An 18,984-nucleotide genomic window follows, 5' to 3' on the forward strand; every position below is an offset into this window, starting at 1 on the left:
AAGAATTTAAGTTATTAGAACAGATGAAACATTTCATATTTGCTCGATTATTTCTAGCACAATTCTCCGAATTCAATAACAGGTCTAATAAAAATCAACTTGTACGATTATTTTCAACATTCTATAAAAGTTCAAATATTCAATTCCGAGATGCGGGAACTAAAGTTGACCTATTTACCGTCGAATGAAAAATACGAGATGCACGTGTTCCCAGACTTGTACATACTTATCGGAACATGAAGTATGGAATATAAACAGAACAGAATTTATGACGCAACATGTTCCAATCTATACTATCTATACTAATATTATAAAGCTGAAGAGTTTGTTTGTTTGTTTGAACGCGCTAATCTCAGGAACTACTGATCCGATTTGAAAAATTATTTCAGTGTTATATAGCCCATTTATCGAGAAAGGCAATAATCATCACGCTACGACCAATAGGAGCAGAGTAACAGTAAAAGATGTTACAAAAACGGGGAAAATTATGAACCATTCTCACCTATGTGACGCAAGCAAAGTTGCGCGGGTCAGCTAGTACTAAATAATGTTGATGTTCCCTATTATAGTGAGCGGGGTAAAATTAGATTTGGGTACAAATGGATTCTGGATAATCGAACTGACAATAATTAATACCCAAACGGTTAAGTCCTAGGAACTCGTTCCTTAGCCGTTTGATGGCGTTATTTAGTTAAATTGTTAATCGACTTAATATTAAAATAAACCAGAAAAGGATGTCTAGATAAGAATCGTTTACTTAAAGAAAAATTTCAATAGCAAAGAAGTCTTAATAAAACCCAGAAAGATTTTTTATTACTGTCCCCATAATTTTACCTTTTCTTTCTCTACATTTTATGACAGTAAAGTATTACTATGAATCTTAGGTGTAGAAACAACTAATAAAACCTGAATTTCCAAAAAATGTAGTCACTCAAAACAATCTAAAATTGTCAGTTTACATAAACAAATCCATTGGGACTGTGTCTGTCCAATTTATTTTACCCTGTGTCAATTTGTTTGTACCGGTATTAGGCAGGAGAATATTCCATTTAAGCTCCTCAAGTGGAGTGAATAGGTATACGGCCCAAGGGACCTTAGTACAATTAGGAGTTAAATTGAAAATGATGTTGCGACCGAATTGTGGGCCCGAGGAGGTTGCAACGTTTTGATTGCACAAATATTTCATAATCAAGGATTAGGATTGGCTACAGTAATATTTGTGATGAGATTGGGATTTGGGGAAGATGCGGAAATTATTTGCGATTAGGAAGGAATTGAGGATGTTAATCATTTACCGTAATATTGTACGTGTTCTGTTTGTTTTAGTTAGATACTTCTTGGGTACATTTTTCTTCCTTTACTCCGAGCGGGACAATTGTACGGCGAGTTTGTATTCTTGAAATTTGTTGCTGTTTGCAGAATGAGGTTATTAAAACTAGGTCTTCAGTTGTTTTGTTTTACTATTTTTTCCTAAATAAGTTATTATTAGTTTTCTAATAGGATGTTTTGTTGCAGATTACTTGGGTGGATAGTAACGCAGGTGTTTTGACGCAGGGAGTAACGTATACCGTGGAACCTCTGCCAGATGGTCAAAGATTTACAGCAAGGTACGATACATTTTATTGTTATCCATTTTTTACCATGTCTTATGTATGTCATTATCACAATGACATGTCGAATGTATCATTATTATGATAACATGGATGATTCTGATTATTATTAACGAACTAAAAAAAACTCTTGCATTTCTAATGCAAGATGAGAACTGCACAATTAATATGTGTAGCAGAAGAGAGCTCTTACTACAATTTCTATAACCATTTTAGAGGTACGATCAAAATTTAAGATCAGCTCAAGATCAAAATATCTAACATAAATGTATTTTACCACCAGATCAATAATCAAAATGACGCCGAAGCAGGAGCATCACAACCAAACCTTCACTTGTCAAGCGCAGAACACAGCTGACAGGGCCTACAGGGCTGCTAGCATACAAATTGAGGTAAGATTTGAATTAATGAGCTTACCAAGTAGATTTATGTACAAGACTTTTTCAAAGGACTTGTGAATTTAACTTTGTTATTGGGAAAAACTTTACTTCTCAACTAAATTTTCTTGGTTTCTAAATCGATATTAAGACCCAGGTCAGAAACGAGGTCTTTTATTTTGATTTTTACCAGGCTAGAATTTAAGAAGGAAAAAGATAAAGAACTATTTTGACAATAAACTTTAAATGTCAAACTTTCGATACTTGACAGTACCAATTTTATTGTACAGTAGCTCGATTTTCTACTACTATTGACTACCGACAACCGGCTAGCTATCAAAAAATTTCCCCTAATAATCTGATCAGCGCCTCAAACCGGCTCCATAGGAACTATTTTGCCAGTACATTTTAATTGTCACACTCTCGATACTCGACAGTACCGACTGTAGAGAATTGCGCTACTGCAGTTATAAAAGATATTGAACACGACAAGCTAAATAAACTGTGTAAAAATCCCCGAAAATATTGACAAATGTAACTGGACACCAAGTTGGATGGTACGTGTTACCATTTGCAAAGCATCCTGATTTAGCAGCCTGAGCGCAGTAAATATTGATACGTCCACAGAATACACAATGACGGTAAAAATATGAAAATTGTTTCAGAAACAGTTGTCGTACTTTTATGGTATTATTTATTTATGGTAGAGTATTTTTGTCGTTTGGGGATTGGCGAATTTTGTAAGTGGTTATACAAGTTTAATGTTATATGAGTAATCTGTTTTATTTATTCATATTTTTTTACCGGTAATAGTAACGGCAGGCACTCTCGTTGCAAAAGATATAATATGTGGGTGTATTAAATTTGTCTCTATATTGGTTGAAATTCATTTAAGCACAAGAAAATAAAGCTTAATTAGTTTTACTTTGATATTATTAATGTTACTTAAGTCAACCTTTTATCTCTCTTAAGCTGGAGGTGTTTTCAAAAACCTGGTATTCCACTGCAACCACGAATTTAGGATCAAATTGCAAATTTTTATGGAAATGAAGACACCAAAACACGAATATTTACCTCAAGTTTACACCTATAATGAGATATATTTCTGAATATTATACATTTATAACACGAAATGCAATCAACAAAATCAGCATTTATACCGCAAGCCACATCCTAATCTCATTTGACTCTTAAGGAAAACACCATGACATTATCCGTAGGTACTATTCTATGTAGATTATTCCCTTCTCAATTAGTAGAATACATTGCTGTTAGGGCTGCCAGATGGCCGGGAAATCTGGGGATATCCCGAAATTTCGCATTTTGTTCAGTGACAAATTAATATTTCTGATTACTTTTTCAATCGAAAGATATTCGTACCTGTTTACCTCTGGTATACCCCGTTCTCCTGTGATAAATTGATTATTGTGTTACACATATTTATTACAAAACTAAAAGCATTTGACAATGCCCTTTTCTAGTTTGGCTTCCTACAAAATTAGCCCTCCCTCCACGACGACTGTCTCGGAAATCATAAGTCTGTATCTTTCAACCCTAATTGCAGGAATACAATCGATACCTACTTAGTAATATACTGTGATCTCCTTATTTATTCCAGTCATGACATTCCCCGAAGCTAAGAAAATTTTCAACCTTAACGAAAAGGTTTTTGTTGTGTGGATTGATAAATATTTGTGTTTGAAAAACCCGTTGACTTTTTTTCCTTTTGTGTCGATAATTGGCTTGTGCGTTTTGTTATTGAATTGTTCAATTTGAATCGAATATTGATTTAAGCTTGTTGTTAATTGAATTCAGATTTTCGTCAGTCGACTGATTTGAAAGTCTTTCGAGATTGGTATTAGTAAGAAGATTATCTTTACTAATCATTTTAGATTTAATATCTTTAAACTAGTTCATTCAATTATTATTACTCTTTTAGAATTTCCAATTCAAAAGATCTTTTGTTTTGGTATTAAAGTCTTTATTACAGATATTGTTGCCTACAAAAACATCGTTACCTTCAAACTTCAGTAGCTCTGCGCAAAGCAATCGCCAACACCCCCCAAGTATGGGTTCTCATAAAATATCGAGATAAAATTCCAGTTGTAGCTATTTGCTATCTCTCAGCCCCTAGTAAACTTTTAGGCCTATATTTGTTTTCTCTTATAAAAATATTGCTATTTGCAAAGAAATTGTTTGTTACGCCGCTGAGCTGTGGAGATGAATTTGTTGAGAAATCGCGTGGATGATTGTTGTGTTGTATGTATATTATGATAAAGAATTCTTTCGCCTTCTTTGTCCTTCTATTTCTTTTATCCGATTTCTGGACGAAAATATTTTTGTTTCAACTCTAGTTAAAGGATTAGGATTCTGTTCAATCTTAATACTACTATGATTTTACATTATTTTGAAATATCAATTTTAAACCTTTTAAGATGAAAATCTGGTAATATCAGTACCACGTTAGGACCTGTAGAAAATCTTATATCATGATTCTAAATATTTTCTTTGAGGGACTTTTAAAGAAAACAATATAGCAGAAAAGGTAAACATATATTTTTCCTTACCTTGACCACTTGAATGTGTGAGCAAAACCCACATGTACGCCAAATTCAAAGTTCCTACGTCAAACCGTTTTCAAGTAAAACGCAAGACAGACGCAAATGTAATCTTATAAATCTCCTTCTTTTCCTTTTTTTCAAAAAACACGTGTAATAGGGTTGTCCTTTACTATAACGATCTAGGTAAATAATAATGACATAGTCGAAATGAGATGTTGACAATAGTTTACAGCAGCCATTTCTTTTATTACACCTAAAACTTTTGTCCTTCAAAGAAAATTGGATGAGATTTTCAGAATGATATTTTGCCGAAAATAGACTTTACATTTCGTCAATCACGTATTCTAACGAATTCCAATCACGGCTTCTACTTACGTGAAAATGTCTATATCCCGATGTCTCTCATCAAAAATTGTTATCGCACGACCCAATTTTTGAGCAAAGTACCTAAGGTATTTTTAGTAAAATTTACATAATTCCGTTTTTCTATTAAGGCCAACGAACAAAAAGACACACAGTTTCGGTTTTATCACACCACCTACTGTAATATTCATATCAAATATTATGTTAATCTCTCAGAAATTAAGTGATTAATCCTACAATCCTACATCTTCACTTACTTTACCTATCAATAAAATTGTCATCTTCGTAAAAATCTACATTACTATGGCGTAACCTTATGTACTGTGTATGGTTGAAAAAGGTCATAAGTACTCTATCCTCAACATAATTTAATGCTCTTCTTCTATCAAAGCTACAAAGTATATTCTATCGACCGCCAATGACAAAGCATTAAGATATTACGTCACGACTCCCGATACATTCAGGGGTCTATAAAAATACATATACATTGATCAATGTTACGTACAGATGTAAAAATTATTGTCGTCCTCGAATTTCGTAGGAAATTACTATTCCGGTCGCGACTACACTGAAACTGGATGCGGCATTAATATTAATATGTTTCTCTCCCTTTAATATTACGGTTTTGGCTTATTGTTTTACTGAGATGTATTTGGGTCTAGATACGTTGCGTTTGTTTCTTTTTTGATTATGTATATAAAAATTAGGTCAGACATGATATTTTAATACTCAATTTTTATTCTTCTCTTATCACATCATTATAAAGACTTAGTAAAATTAGTCTCAGAAAAATCATCTACCTACGTGTAGTTTAAAAACGAGTTGCTAGTATTCGATACTCTAGAAACATTTTTGTGTCCTAAGGTCCCGTTATTTAATTTTATTGTATGTTTTTCTCAAACTCTATTGTCATTGTTTTCACCATCTACATCATACATACAAACAGACACACAATCAGTTACATTGACCCACTTACTTTGTCTCTTCTAGTTCTTCACCAAATATGTTCGTTCCACCCACGCCCCCTAATACCTCATTTCTACGCTCTAATTCAACCGCATCCAGTTCTTCAACATCAAAACCTTTGTTATGACGAGTAAACCCTGTATGTTTATCATGTATTTTTTTCTTCGGTCATAAAATAAAACCCCTTTTTATGGCGAACCCAATTACTTTTTACGATCAGATGTGCTATGATATTGCTTTGATACTGAGATACTTGCCATTTGTACACGTAATACTGTTGTGGCTATTTTTTCTGTTTTAATGGCGGCAAATATAAATTTTCATAGTCTATTTTGGGTTGAAACTAGAGGACAATGATGTCGAACGGTCAAAGGTGTGTTATAATTTTATTATAGATCGTCGTAAAAATATATGGATATTATTTCTTGTAATTAAATTGAAATGGTTTAAGGAATTTAGATAATCAGGATTTAACTGCGATTTGTCATAGATATAAGTATACCAATAGATAAAAATAAATGACAAGTACAAGTACTTTTATATGCTGTAATTTTTGCGGAAAACTAACATAATATATGTATATTTAGACAGCCTTAGATACTTAATATTTCAACATATATTTTTTACACTTCGTTTTTCTCATCAAGTTGTAACCTTAGCAAAAGTGACTTTAACTACTGTGACTAATTATTTGACCTCTCAAATCAAAAGGACATACAGATTATTGTTAAATTAAAAAGTCTAAAAGTTAAGAATGACTGACATTTTGATGTTCGTGAGATTGTATCGCGTAGCACACGTCAATTTAATCACGTGACGTCACGAATACTAACACGTTAAAGTAATTATGAAATCGAAACATTAATGATGTCAAAATAATACTATTTCAGAGAGGTTTCATATTTAATAGTATCTGTTTAAAACGATGCTGACGTCGGAAAATGTATATTTTTCTTCTTCACGCGCAATTTATAAATCTACTTTTGTAGAATTAGCTTTAATTATTGGTCAAAAAGATAACGGAATAGTAAATCAGCTAATACTACTGTGCTCACCGGTTAGCCAAGCCAGGTCAAAGCCTTCGGGCGGCTTGAACATCTTTGACACCAGGTTGACCACTAACCATACAATAAGAAGAAGAAGACTTGTATACATTAATACTACTTGAATATACTCTCACACTATGTATTAACCCCCAATTAAGTACAAGATGCATAACTGCCTAACCATCACAGTCAAAATAGCCGACCAATAAATAAATAAAGCTCTTCCATACTTGTTCAGTTCCCTTTGTCTACTACAATTGCATTCAGATTCACAATGACCGTAAAGTAGAAAATTATTACTGCAAAACTTCATTTTCTTCCAAACCTACTTTCCCATGCTGCAATGTATCACATTTATTGTCACTCCTTTTATTTTAAACTACCCACCAGTCGCCCTATTCTTTTCACATACAATTTATCGAAATGTATTTTAAACGATTTTGCAATTGTTCCGATAAAATAATGGCCTCTGCGAACCGTGATTGCTTCTTTCTGCTATTCATTATTTTTAATATCCCTTGGAACATAAATGAATGATATATTATTATAAGTAACTGGTATTGGTATTTAAAATTTCTCAATAATTCTACTACGTATTTACTTTTAAAGCTTATATCATATTATGAGCTACCAAGCCGGCTGGGTGACCGCATAATAGTATTTTAACTGGGCGTCTCCGAGCTTCGGAGGGCACGTAAAAAGTCGATCCCTGTTCTTGTCTATTATGACAACATCTTATTTAGTACCCAGCCCATGATTATCTTCCCCGGGATCGAAGAAAAGGCCTTGGGTTGTCTATACTGGCCAAGTATGGGTTCGTACCGATATAGAATTCGTAAAGTCGTAATGAACGTAATTTTCCATTATTTTCTATCAGTAATAATATATTATATAAAAGTGAAAACAATTAATTATTAACGACGCTAAACTATTTAAGGCCTCTCCATTCTTTACTTTCAAAGTCATCTATTAATATCAGTCAAATATTTTAATTAAAAGTCAACGAAAGTGTTTCTAAAAACTTTCTCCTTAGAGATTCAACGTAATTAATGTTTAACAGATCCTTGTATTGTCAGTAATAGGTACTGTTATTAAATAATTGTTCTTTGTTATACCTGAAAGGTATTTATTTGGACAGCCTGATATATTTCGTAACTTATTATTTATTACTGGGAATTAATTAATACTTATTTTGTGGAATGGTGACTTGTAGCGGGAACAGGCAGGTTGTTAATATAAATGTTTAAAATATGTGATGTCGTTGTTTGGGACTTATTATTGTATGACCCAATATTTTTCACATCATAATATCATGTATATTATGATGTGAAAAATCTCTATTTTTCACATCATAATATCATGTATATTATGATGTGAAAAATCATATCATCATCATATTATAACACCCTGATTTACTTTTCAAAAAACAACCATAGGGTCACAGGCCTTCGTACTGTTAATGTAACTACAAATTTAATTGAACCTGTTGTTAATGTAAAATGTTTTTGTCTACAGGTGAAATATGCTCCGAAAGTGAAGATGTTCATCAAATCTGGTGCCAATGGGAAGATACCTGAAGGAGACGATGTTATTATAGGTATGTCACAGATTACATAAAAACTAGTTGCACTATTTACGGGTAGACGATCCTCTCGCAGAACAAATACTTGTCCAGGGATAGTAGATTTGACGTTAATCTTGTAAAATAGTTTAATAAAATAATTCATACCTAAATTTTTGGTTTATATTTTCCATTGGTAATATTACTATGATTGTCCACAGCCTGCAAAGCAGATGCAAATCCATCGAACCTAACATACAAGTGGTTTCTAAATGAAAAACTTATTGATGGGAACACTACTGAATTGGTAAGTAACTTTAAAGACAGAACAATAAAAACATTAAAAGCTTTCTTATTTGAAATAAAAGTTGCAAGAGTAGTAACTAAAATATTAAATTCTAAATGAATTCTATTCAAGGAAGTAAAATGAAAACATATCTTAATAAAAACTTTTTACTTGACTTAACAGAAAATATACAACATCACTCGAAAATACCACGACGCTACAATCAAATGTGTTGTCTACAACGATGTTGGCAACAGTGAAGAAATCGAAACCCTGGAGATTACTTGTAAGTTTACTATTTTACTTATGTCAGCCTTTTATTTATACTTCAAGAACGTTTGAAACGAATCAAAAAACAAATGAAATAAGCAACTATATGAAAAAGAAGAAGAAAAGAGTGAACGGATTCAGTCAACGCATGTAAGCTGTTAAAAAATCAAAAGACTGTTTCAATTACATTGCTTTTATATCTTTATTAAATATGTAGATGAAAATTTACAGCCACATGACCAAAGACTTTAGTATGACCGTTATACATAAAAGAATAAGCAAACTTAACAAATATGTTCTTATGGAGACACCCTATTCAAAAAAGCTGCATGAAACTAATATAATTCTGTTTTGACAGATGCACCAACATTCAGGAGTCTACCAAAAGACGTGGAAGCAGAAGTAGGCACTACTGTGACTCTTAGTTGTGATGTAGATGGATATCCTCCGCCGGAGATCAGATGGCTACATCATGAAGAAGATCAAATGATTGTGAGTATTCATACCCATTAAAATATAAGACATTACTAAATAGCTGAAGCAACTGACTAATAAGGCTCTACTGACGCAACTTATCAAATAGTTTGTTTGTCGTATGGCTTGAACAACTTTGACACTAGGCCAACCTAGTGTCAAAGTTGTTCAAGCCGCCCGAGAGGCCTTTGACATGGCTTAACGACTGTTATCTTAGTATACAACAGCCGGGACCGACTTTTTACGTGCCCTCCGAAGCACGGAGACGCCCAGCTCAAATACCACTATGCGGTCACCAATCAAAAGAAGACCGCGACAAGGGTTGCTTAACCCACAGATCGTTTACCCACCGGTGAGCGCAACTGGCTATAGGCGCCTCACAATAAATCAAATAGTAAAAATACTGTTTATAAATACATGTTATTGTTAAAAAGTTAATAAAAATGTGGTGTACAAAAATCAGAAACCTGCAATAGTGGTGGTAATACTGATACCAAAACATGTCAGAACCTTTCACACCTGATTTTATGTTCTAATTATAGCCGTTAATAGTAGTTGAAACTCTAATATGTATGGTTAAAATAACTTCAATAGTAAAACAGAAATACCACAAGTAAAACAAACAGTTTTACAATAACTTTCAACAATAGAATACGAAATTATTGAAACAGTACAAAATACACTACAATCGGGCAAATGTAAATACTCTGTCATGAATTATGTAGCATTCAAAAGTTTGTATAAAATCGTTGTTTTAAAATCCCTATATTATAAATCATATTTAAGTTTTTTTTATACCAATGAACTAACAGGATTTGTGGCTAAAAAACATCATTCTTTCTAAAATTTAAACATAAACATTCTCTAAGACAGCACCTAGACGGTCAACATTACGATAACTGTGCAATAAGATTGTCTTATAAAAGTGCAGAATAAAATTAAACGTCACTTTGTATAGAAACTGACAGAAAATATTAAACCATATCAAAATTATAAACGGTCAATAATATTGTGCGGTTCGCCATATTGTGCAATATTGACTTCCTAGGTGCGGCCTAGCAAAATATGTACACTAAAAAGTAGATGTTGTTTGTTGTTTGTCGTATGATTAGTGGTCAACCTAGTGTCAAAGTTGTTCAAGCCGCCCGAAAAGGCCTTTGACGTGGCATAACGACTGTTATCTTAGTAGACAACAGCCGGGACCGACTTTTTACGTGCTTAAATACCACTATGCGGTCACCCATCTACGGAATGACCGCGCCCACGGCTGCTTAACCCACAGATCGTTCATTTAACAACAAAACACGGGTACAGTCCGGTATACGGTCATCAAATTAGCAAAGTACTACTTCATATTAGACAGGAATTAACGTGATTTTTCCTTACTTCTCGTAATTACAGTAGCGCGTTATTTTACAGGCGATACTATTGAATAATGAGAGTTTGATATTTAAAATGTACTACAAAAATAGTTTTCAGGGACCCCACTAGAAGCGCTTATCCGATTTACGTTAAAAATTCTCGATAGCTAGCGGTTTTCGATAGTCGATATTGGTAGGGAATAGCGCAACAATAAATGTAATGCAAAGTTAAAAAGTTATGGGTATCAAAGTATAAGGTGAAAATGTGTTTACGAAATATAAATCTCTGAAAACGAACCCGGAAGAAGACACGCGTAAGAGGTAGCTGTTTACATTTACCCAAAGTTTTCTAAGCACGGGGAACAATAATATTGTTGTATAACGAAATCCTGTTATCGGTTAAAAATAGATCTGACCTTTAAGGTGAAAAATAACGAGTGAAAAAGGTTCGTTCATTCATTTTCTGAAAACATATTTCATACATAGACTTCGGAATGATACAGTCAGCTATACCACTCTATACTAGCTATACTGAATCTTTTCTATAATAATGAAATCTAATCCTATTATAATATACTGAAGTGTGCACATTATTCCATGGAAAAAACATTTGCCATTGATTGAAATGTTGAATTTTAAAACATTTTATTTATTTTTCTTAGCAATTTGTCTACGGTATAATACACTGTATATACCTCACTATACATACCTCACTTCTATATTCTAAATCTAAAGTTTTAACAATGTTTAAGTATCTCCTCAGATGATTACATACCTACAACAATCTTCATAGGCCATTTGACGTCAAAATGGCGGTCTAGAAAAATTCTAAAAAGGTCTTCCCAAATGTCGATCCCAACATTGAAAGTGACCGCGAAAACAAATAAAGAATTTTACGAATCAAATCTTGTTGAAATATCTAATAAAAATATGATCCTAGAGTATTACTATGATATCGTCTACATTGTAGTGAGGCGTGGGCGTCATTGTCGGCGTTTACGACTGAATTATCGTGGCTATCTCACAATGGTATTTGTTAACAAGCTACAGATAGCCTTTTTTGTGTACTTTTGAGTGGAATATAAATTTTGTGATTTTGCATATTTGTGTGAGCATCCTGTGAAGTGCTTCGGCTCTCTTTTTTTGTTTTTTCACCAATATTGTAACTTCAGTTGTAATTAGTGATATTATACTTAAGCTTTTGATTTCCTTGTACTTCCAATTCAACAGCTCGATTTCCTTCCCTATCGACTATCGTTCGGACAACCAGCTAGCTACCGAGTAATGATGAATAAAAATCTGACCAGCGTGGTAGCGCCTCGAACGGACGTCGTAGGAACTATTTTGGTAGTACATATTAAACAGTATATATAAAGGCAGATAAGTTAGAACTTGCCAGCATTATATACTATGGGACATCATAATATTCATCCAAAAATGATGTTCTCTAGAGAAAATATTTATACTATACCAAGAAAAGACAATTTGTGATGGCAAATGAATAATATACTCGTATGAGATTGTCAGTGAAATTATTGTTACTTTCCCTATAATATCTGATTCTCGGTACTGTCCTTCTGTCAGTCTCTCAATATTACTGACGTTATAAGCAACAGTGAAGCCTTAGAGTTCCATTAATATTTTTACTCCATATTTTCTCAGAAATATTTCTATACTTGCCTTTATTAAGTACTAAAAGGTTTTCATAGAAATTTCAGAGCAAAGTTTAGTACGAAAGAAACCTAAAGAATGTTAGTAATTTAGTATGTGTATACTTTGCGTTATAATTTACTACTTTTCTAGTTTATAAGCTATATCATATAATATCAAAGTGCGGTCTAAGTCTTAGAAAAATTACTTTTGATTATTAAATTTTTCCTAAGTTAATATACTTTTCAGTCCACTTACGTTTAAGTAACTACTTCATATAAGATTTGATTCAAGTTAGTTTTGTTCTTTCCAAAATGATTTCAATTTGATTGCAATAACAGTTCAAACTTTTTGTTTGAATACAATAATACAGTTCATTTATAGATCATTTCTTAACAAAATTCAAAATAAAAACCAAAATAAAATTACAATCATTAAATATTACAAAAAGGAATGCGTCACGCGTCGTAGTATTTCTCTTCATCATCGTCGACCGGTAACGTACCCAAAATACTAGCAGCACTAATTCGTTATTCTCTAATTATATTCTTCAAACTAACAAGTCACTTTGTTCACAGCGTGTCGGGAGAACAGCAAACCTGACTCTAACACTGGATACACACACATCAGGAAGATATCTGTGTAAAGCTAGCGTCGATGGATACCCTGAAATAGAGGCTGAAGCTTCGGTCTTCATTAAAGGTAAGATGTATTGATATGTCATTCCGAAAAGGGCATACGTGGTATGTGTTTGTACTGTGATATATGCTCTTTTAGATATTTTATGTAGATGGTCTAGGCATTGGCATCTTAGATAACCTTTATTTTGCATTGACAACCAAAAACGTTTAGAGTTTGATTGTTTACTGGTGTCTACCGAATGCACTCATCCTGTCTGGATAATTTTGTATCCTTAATACGTTCGTATTTCCCCATTGTAAGTTAATGGTAGCTATACTACCATATTATGATGGTATAATTAATTGTACTAATAATAAAGTTTTATACTGTGTGGAGATTGACGAAAAAATTATAATCATCATTACGTGTAATAAATTGTTCAAGTATCTCCAAAAAATCATTTGTTGTAAATCCAAACTCACAGTACAAATACTAGATCGTATAAAATCACAGTAGAACAGAGAATACCTACAACTATACCTACGCTATTGATTCCTTCATTATATGTTCACGGGAATAGGTCAAGTTGTACCGTGCCCATTGTCCTACGTGAACGAGAAACAGCGTGAACGTTGCAAAATGTCAAATAATAGAGCTTTCAAACTGACCTACATATTGTTGGGAGTCGTTTGATTCGTAACTATTGTGATACAAAACATTGAATGTACAAGTATGACTACTTTTAGGATTGGTGTAGAGGTATATCTGATTATCACGGTGTTTTGAGTTCGATTCTCGTTTCCAGTAAAGTGGTACTTGGTTCTGTAATTGATAGTGACGAAGTCTTGGATTTGATTCCCGTTTCGGTTGAAATGATGTGTGGTTTATTTTCATATTTCCGTTAAAGCATTTAGTGGATTTTTGTACATTGTTCAGCATCGTGGTTTTGAATTCGGATTGTCTTATAGACATATAAACAGCTAATAAAGACAAATGTTGATATAAGTGTAGGTGTTTGTCTGGTCATATTGAGCGTCGGCGGCAAATTTTATACTTTATACTAACAATACAACAATAATTGAATATGTAGCTTGCAGACTTCTTTATATTTTACGCTCCAATCCAATAATAGGTTCGAAATAAAAGACAACATTCCTTGAACCTTATGACCTGATCTACATTCTTACTAAGTGCTTTCGCAAAACAGGGCCTTGAACGAAAAATTCACATACATACTACTTAATTTTACGAGGAAAGTATCACATTTAATTGGGCCAGTTTCTATAGAACCTACACGATTCTAAGTAGACAGTATGAACGTTTTCTTTCATAAAAAATAAATGGATTCCGCCCTACGTAGTACGGTGAATACACGTTTCTAATGAAAGACCGTAACATACTCTAATTAATTATTTTGTTATGGAGAAGAATGTTCTGGAAAATGAGATCAAAGACCGTGAATGTAATAGTAGCGGTTTTAATTACATTAAGAATTATTCTATTATAATTGAGAGTTTATTTGTTATTGATGATGAGAAATATAAAAGTCAAATTGAATTTGATAAGTTCAGATTATAAGTATAGAATTGCAAAGATAATATATACTAATTTGGTTTTGTATGGAAATTAAGCTCAAAAATTAGTGTATGGACAAAGACTTACGTATGGTACGAAACCATGCGATTGAAAACAAAACATGGCAATTATATCAATTAATATGATAGTAGTCTGTGATACTCGCACAATAGATATTAATTTGAATAAGACCTAAGTGATACTTACATTTCAAGTGACGCTCAAAAGTATTTCTATCGATACGATGCACGTCAAACCAACAAAGACAACTAAATACTATAATTATATCTTAAAACTAAGTGTCACCCCAGTATTCGGCCTTAATTCCGGCAACGACTGCAACTGTCGCAAGGCTGATAATATAATTTAAAATATGATTCGAAATGCTAGAGAATATCTGTGGTCCTTGCTGTCTCTCTGATACCCGTTTGCTAAAATTATTGTTGTCTGTAAAACATATTTATTTTCTTTATTATATATACAAAGTTGTATAATAATAGTCTGCCATAGTTTGATGCAGAGAATAAATGTGTTATATTGCGTTATTCTCCTAATTAAATGTGTTAGAACAATATAAAAATAGTAATTTATTACTTCGCATTTCATCATTCTTTTCACAAGTCTATAAATATTATTACAATACTTGTTAAGAGCTAATTCAATTTCGCGTAACTTGACACAATTCTAGAAAATGTGTAGGTGTTTCTGAAGTAATAAATTTATATATAATTAGGTACTATACTCAGAACTATGTGACGCCCACATAATATACTTTGTAGAAACGTTGAGAATTCCACAAAATGCTTGAGTAAGTTTTATTCGAAAGACTTACGTCATTATGATGTAGTGTTTATTAATTTGAAGAATTTATTATAGAGTACGTAGTAATTTCTTTTGATGTCTGTATGTTCTGAGTGACTATGTATGCGACTGCAAATTACAAAGTCTTAGGTTGGATATATCGCGGATCAAAGAGTTACAGAGATTTTCAAACCTTGTATAAATATTATCACTAGTAAGCTAGAGCTTGATGAAATGCTAGGATATGATAAAAAAAATGCCGTTTATGACATAAAATGAAGATTGTCGATAGCTAAACTCGTTATTTTTACCATTTACCTACTCATTCGGGTAAAAAAGAGTGATCTCACTCAAAGGAATAGTAGTAAGTTTCATAATTCATCACACTCAGTGCAATTAAATGAAAATCAGTTCACTATTCTACCTTATCAAGACCTACAGCGCCTCTTATATTGTCATTCATTTCACCGCAAACGCTTAAAGGCTCTAACGTGCAGTAAGTATCACTCGCACAGACAGACTTATGTGCCTGTCTTAGCTTATTTTCCCTTTTGAAATGCAAATTTGTTTCAACACGATAGCTCTAACGCCGGACATCCAATTCTAGGGAATTCTGACAAGGCCTTTGTGATAGCGTAAGGTCAGACCTAGTCATTTAATAGTTAATGTTAAACAATAGGTTGGAGGGGATTCTAGTAATCCTATTTAACTAGAACTGGAACGCGTTACGAATTGATTGGGTAGATATTGTAATTTGAGAGTTTTGACTGAATACGATTGATGTATTGATACAGAATTCTAGTTAGGAAGCACAATCATAATATATTATACACTGTTCAAAGTTTACATACGAACAAAATATTACTCATGTTATATACGGAGCGGAAGCCAAGTGTATGAAATACAATCATGTATTGATAGTAATAGTCCTAAGAAATAGGGGGTGAGCCTGTTGCCCTATACAGGGCATTTTACCAAAGTCCAGGTACTCTCTCTCTCTACCATGCTATGAGTCCTATTTGGTAGTGGGGTCAGTCTTCCTGGTCTTTCTCCTCCATTTCGCTCTATCCTGGACATCGTCTTCGGAAACCTCAGATTCACTCATGTTTTTCTGCACTACAGTTTCCCATCTTGTTTTGGGCCGTCAGGTACTATTGAAAAATATTTTAATAGAAGTGTATTGTACAACAATTATAGAACTTTCCTTTTCCCGAGAATCCAAGCCGAGAACTCTGCATAGTAAAAAAAATTTTAAAGATATACGGTTAATATGACTAAAACCTTTCATTTTAATATTTTATATAGTTCTGTAACACAAACATCCCTTTTGTTTTCGTAAGGTAGAACTAAAATATTGTATAAATGTAGCAACTTCAGTGAACAAGAAGTTTTATTCATTCGTACGTCATTTCCACCAGGCTGGTTCCACGCTTTGTCTATCATTAGAAGTACAGAACTTGAACATTTTGTGTAACAATACTTTGAAAATTACAATGTAGTTCTTTTGTACGATTTCTAAACCAGTTTTATTTTACGCAAGTTTATTTTTTTCTATTTTTTTTATTTATGGTATGGTTAGTGATCAACCTAGTGTCGAAGTTGTTCAAGACGTCCGAATGACTTTTGACATGGATTATCAACTTTTATTTTAATATACAAAAACCGGGACTAACTTTTACGTGCCTTCCGAAGCACGGAGACGCTCAGTTCAAATACCACCATGTGGTCACCCATCTATAAAAAGTCCTTGCCAAGGGTTACTTAACCCTGAGATCGTTTACCGATCGGTGAGCACAAACTGGCTATGAGCGCCTCTGTATATTTTTTTGTATAAAAAATATGCGAAAACTTTCATGAATTTGACCTTTTAGCATTGGCCCAAACATTGCTCCTTGCGAGACACCTATAAAAATTTTGTTTGAACCGTAAAATATAAATGACATTGGAGTAAGACGCTAAGAGTTAGGTGCACGCATCGGGTCAGTGACCGATTAGCGAAAGTCTGTCGGTCATGTAAAGGCCGGTTGATGTAATTTATTGTTAATAACGGATGGATACGCTTCAGTAAGGTTGTCTTGATATAATATTTATGATTTGTCTTAGAGCAATTTCTCAGAATAAGCAATCGCCAATCCTCAAAAATTGTAGATGTGAAGTGGGTTTTTGGATTCGGACATATATGAAAATCTTTTGACGCGTAACATAGACATATGACAAGTAGTAGGCTAAGGTTATTAATTGCAATTCAATCAACAATTAATAACGATTTTAGCTAATAGTAACATCAAATTATTCTCTGATATTCATGAAATTAAATTAATTAAAGATAATTCGAAAAATAGCCACATACTTTAAAGAACAGTAATACCAGGTAAATACGGTCACTAAATAATAATTACCTTTATGAACTGGCTAAGAACATTTAAGACTTTATCAAAGAACTCCTACAAAATACATTTAGCAATATAATAAGTCCATTGTATTACTTCAACAAAACCTTGAAGTAGAAAGTCGCATATAACCTTAGAATAATTTGTAATTTTAATCACTACTAGAAGTAGGACGTACTGTAACTGGGTTATATTGGGGTTAATACGGATTTGCTTCTGAAACATTTATTACTGGCCTCGTTCAATATAAAGCGAATATGTGTGTATAACACTCGGGCAATCCTGAATATCGAAAGGTGTATAGAGAAATAGATTAATATTCCACTACTATAAAGGTTTATGAGGATAGATCAATGCATGTATTTTTTCTTTGATTGTATTAGTGCAAAGTATATAGGTTTTTTATATGAATGAATACCTACATAGAATAATTATCAAAACAGATTTTTTCCCCGCGGACGACGTAGTGTGCAAAAGCTTGTTGATATCTTTAAACTTTATTTTTCATTTAATAGTTTGCCATCTAATAATAATTTATTTCACGGTACTAAAACCATCCTCTGTATTAAAAATTGCTTAGAAGTTGTAAAATTTTATCATAATACGTAGTTGAGCTGAGCTAAACGACTTCATAGTAAGAAGCCATGCAAAATTAGGTTACAAGAATTAGGGCTAAGACTGCAGCAACTATGTCAAGACAAAAGGCTTTTGAGCGGCTTTAACAATTATAACAATGCGGTTGAAAATTATGATAAAAATAAAACTGCTTACATTAATGTATGATGCACCATTTCGGGTTTTTAAATAAAAAAAAGATCCCCGGGCCATAATGTTATTTATCTCACTGACAAAAATGTTATAAAATTAAATTTCTTCGTAGTATAACCATCGGGTACACACAGTGTTGTCTCAGTATAAAAACGATAAAAGCCATAAAAAAATACTATAAATAATTATCTGTACCGACAAATTCATTCTATCCTCTCATACTATCCGATACACTTATTTCTTACGTTATTATGTAAATAATAGAAGCAGAAAATAATAATTTTCATAATACAACATGCCCTAG

General features: G+C 32.9%; 1 protein-coding gene across 2 annotated transcripts in view; it reads left to right on the plus strand.

Annotated features, from left to right (window-relative positions):
• Positions 1 to 18,984, plus strand: part of LOC142984207 (irregular chiasm C-roughest protein-like) — a 114,373-nt gene that overhangs the window by 82,536 nt on the left and 12,853 nt on the right. For both annotated transcript variants that reach the window (XM_076131644.1, XM_076131645.1), the window contains exons 6-12: positions 1,516 to 1,607; positions 1,894 to 2,002; positions 8,439 to 8,520; positions 8,706 to 8,791; positions 8,954 to 9,056; positions 9,399 to 9,532; positions 13,104 to 13,227. In XM_076131644.1, coding sequence (XP_075987759.1) covers positions 1,516 to 1,607; positions 1,894 to 2,002; positions 8,439 to 8,520; positions 8,706 to 8,791; positions 8,954 to 9,056; positions 9,399 to 9,532; positions 13,104 to 13,227 — 730 coding nt within the window. The remainder of the gene's footprint in view (positions 1 to 1,515; positions 1,608 to 1,893; positions 2,003 to 8,438; positions 8,521 to 8,705; positions 8,792 to 8,953; positions 9,057 to 9,398; positions 9,533 to 13,103; positions 13,228 to 18,984) is intronic.

This window comes from Anticarsia gemmatalis, chromosome 26, assembly GCF_050436995.1.
Source record: "Anticarsia gemmatalis isolate Benzon Research Colony breed Stoneville strain chromosome 26, ilAntGemm2 primary, whole genome shotgun sequence".
Taxonomy (NCBI): domain Eukaryota; kingdom Metazoa; phylum Arthropoda; class Insecta; order Lepidoptera; family Erebidae; genus Anticarsia; species Anticarsia gemmatalis.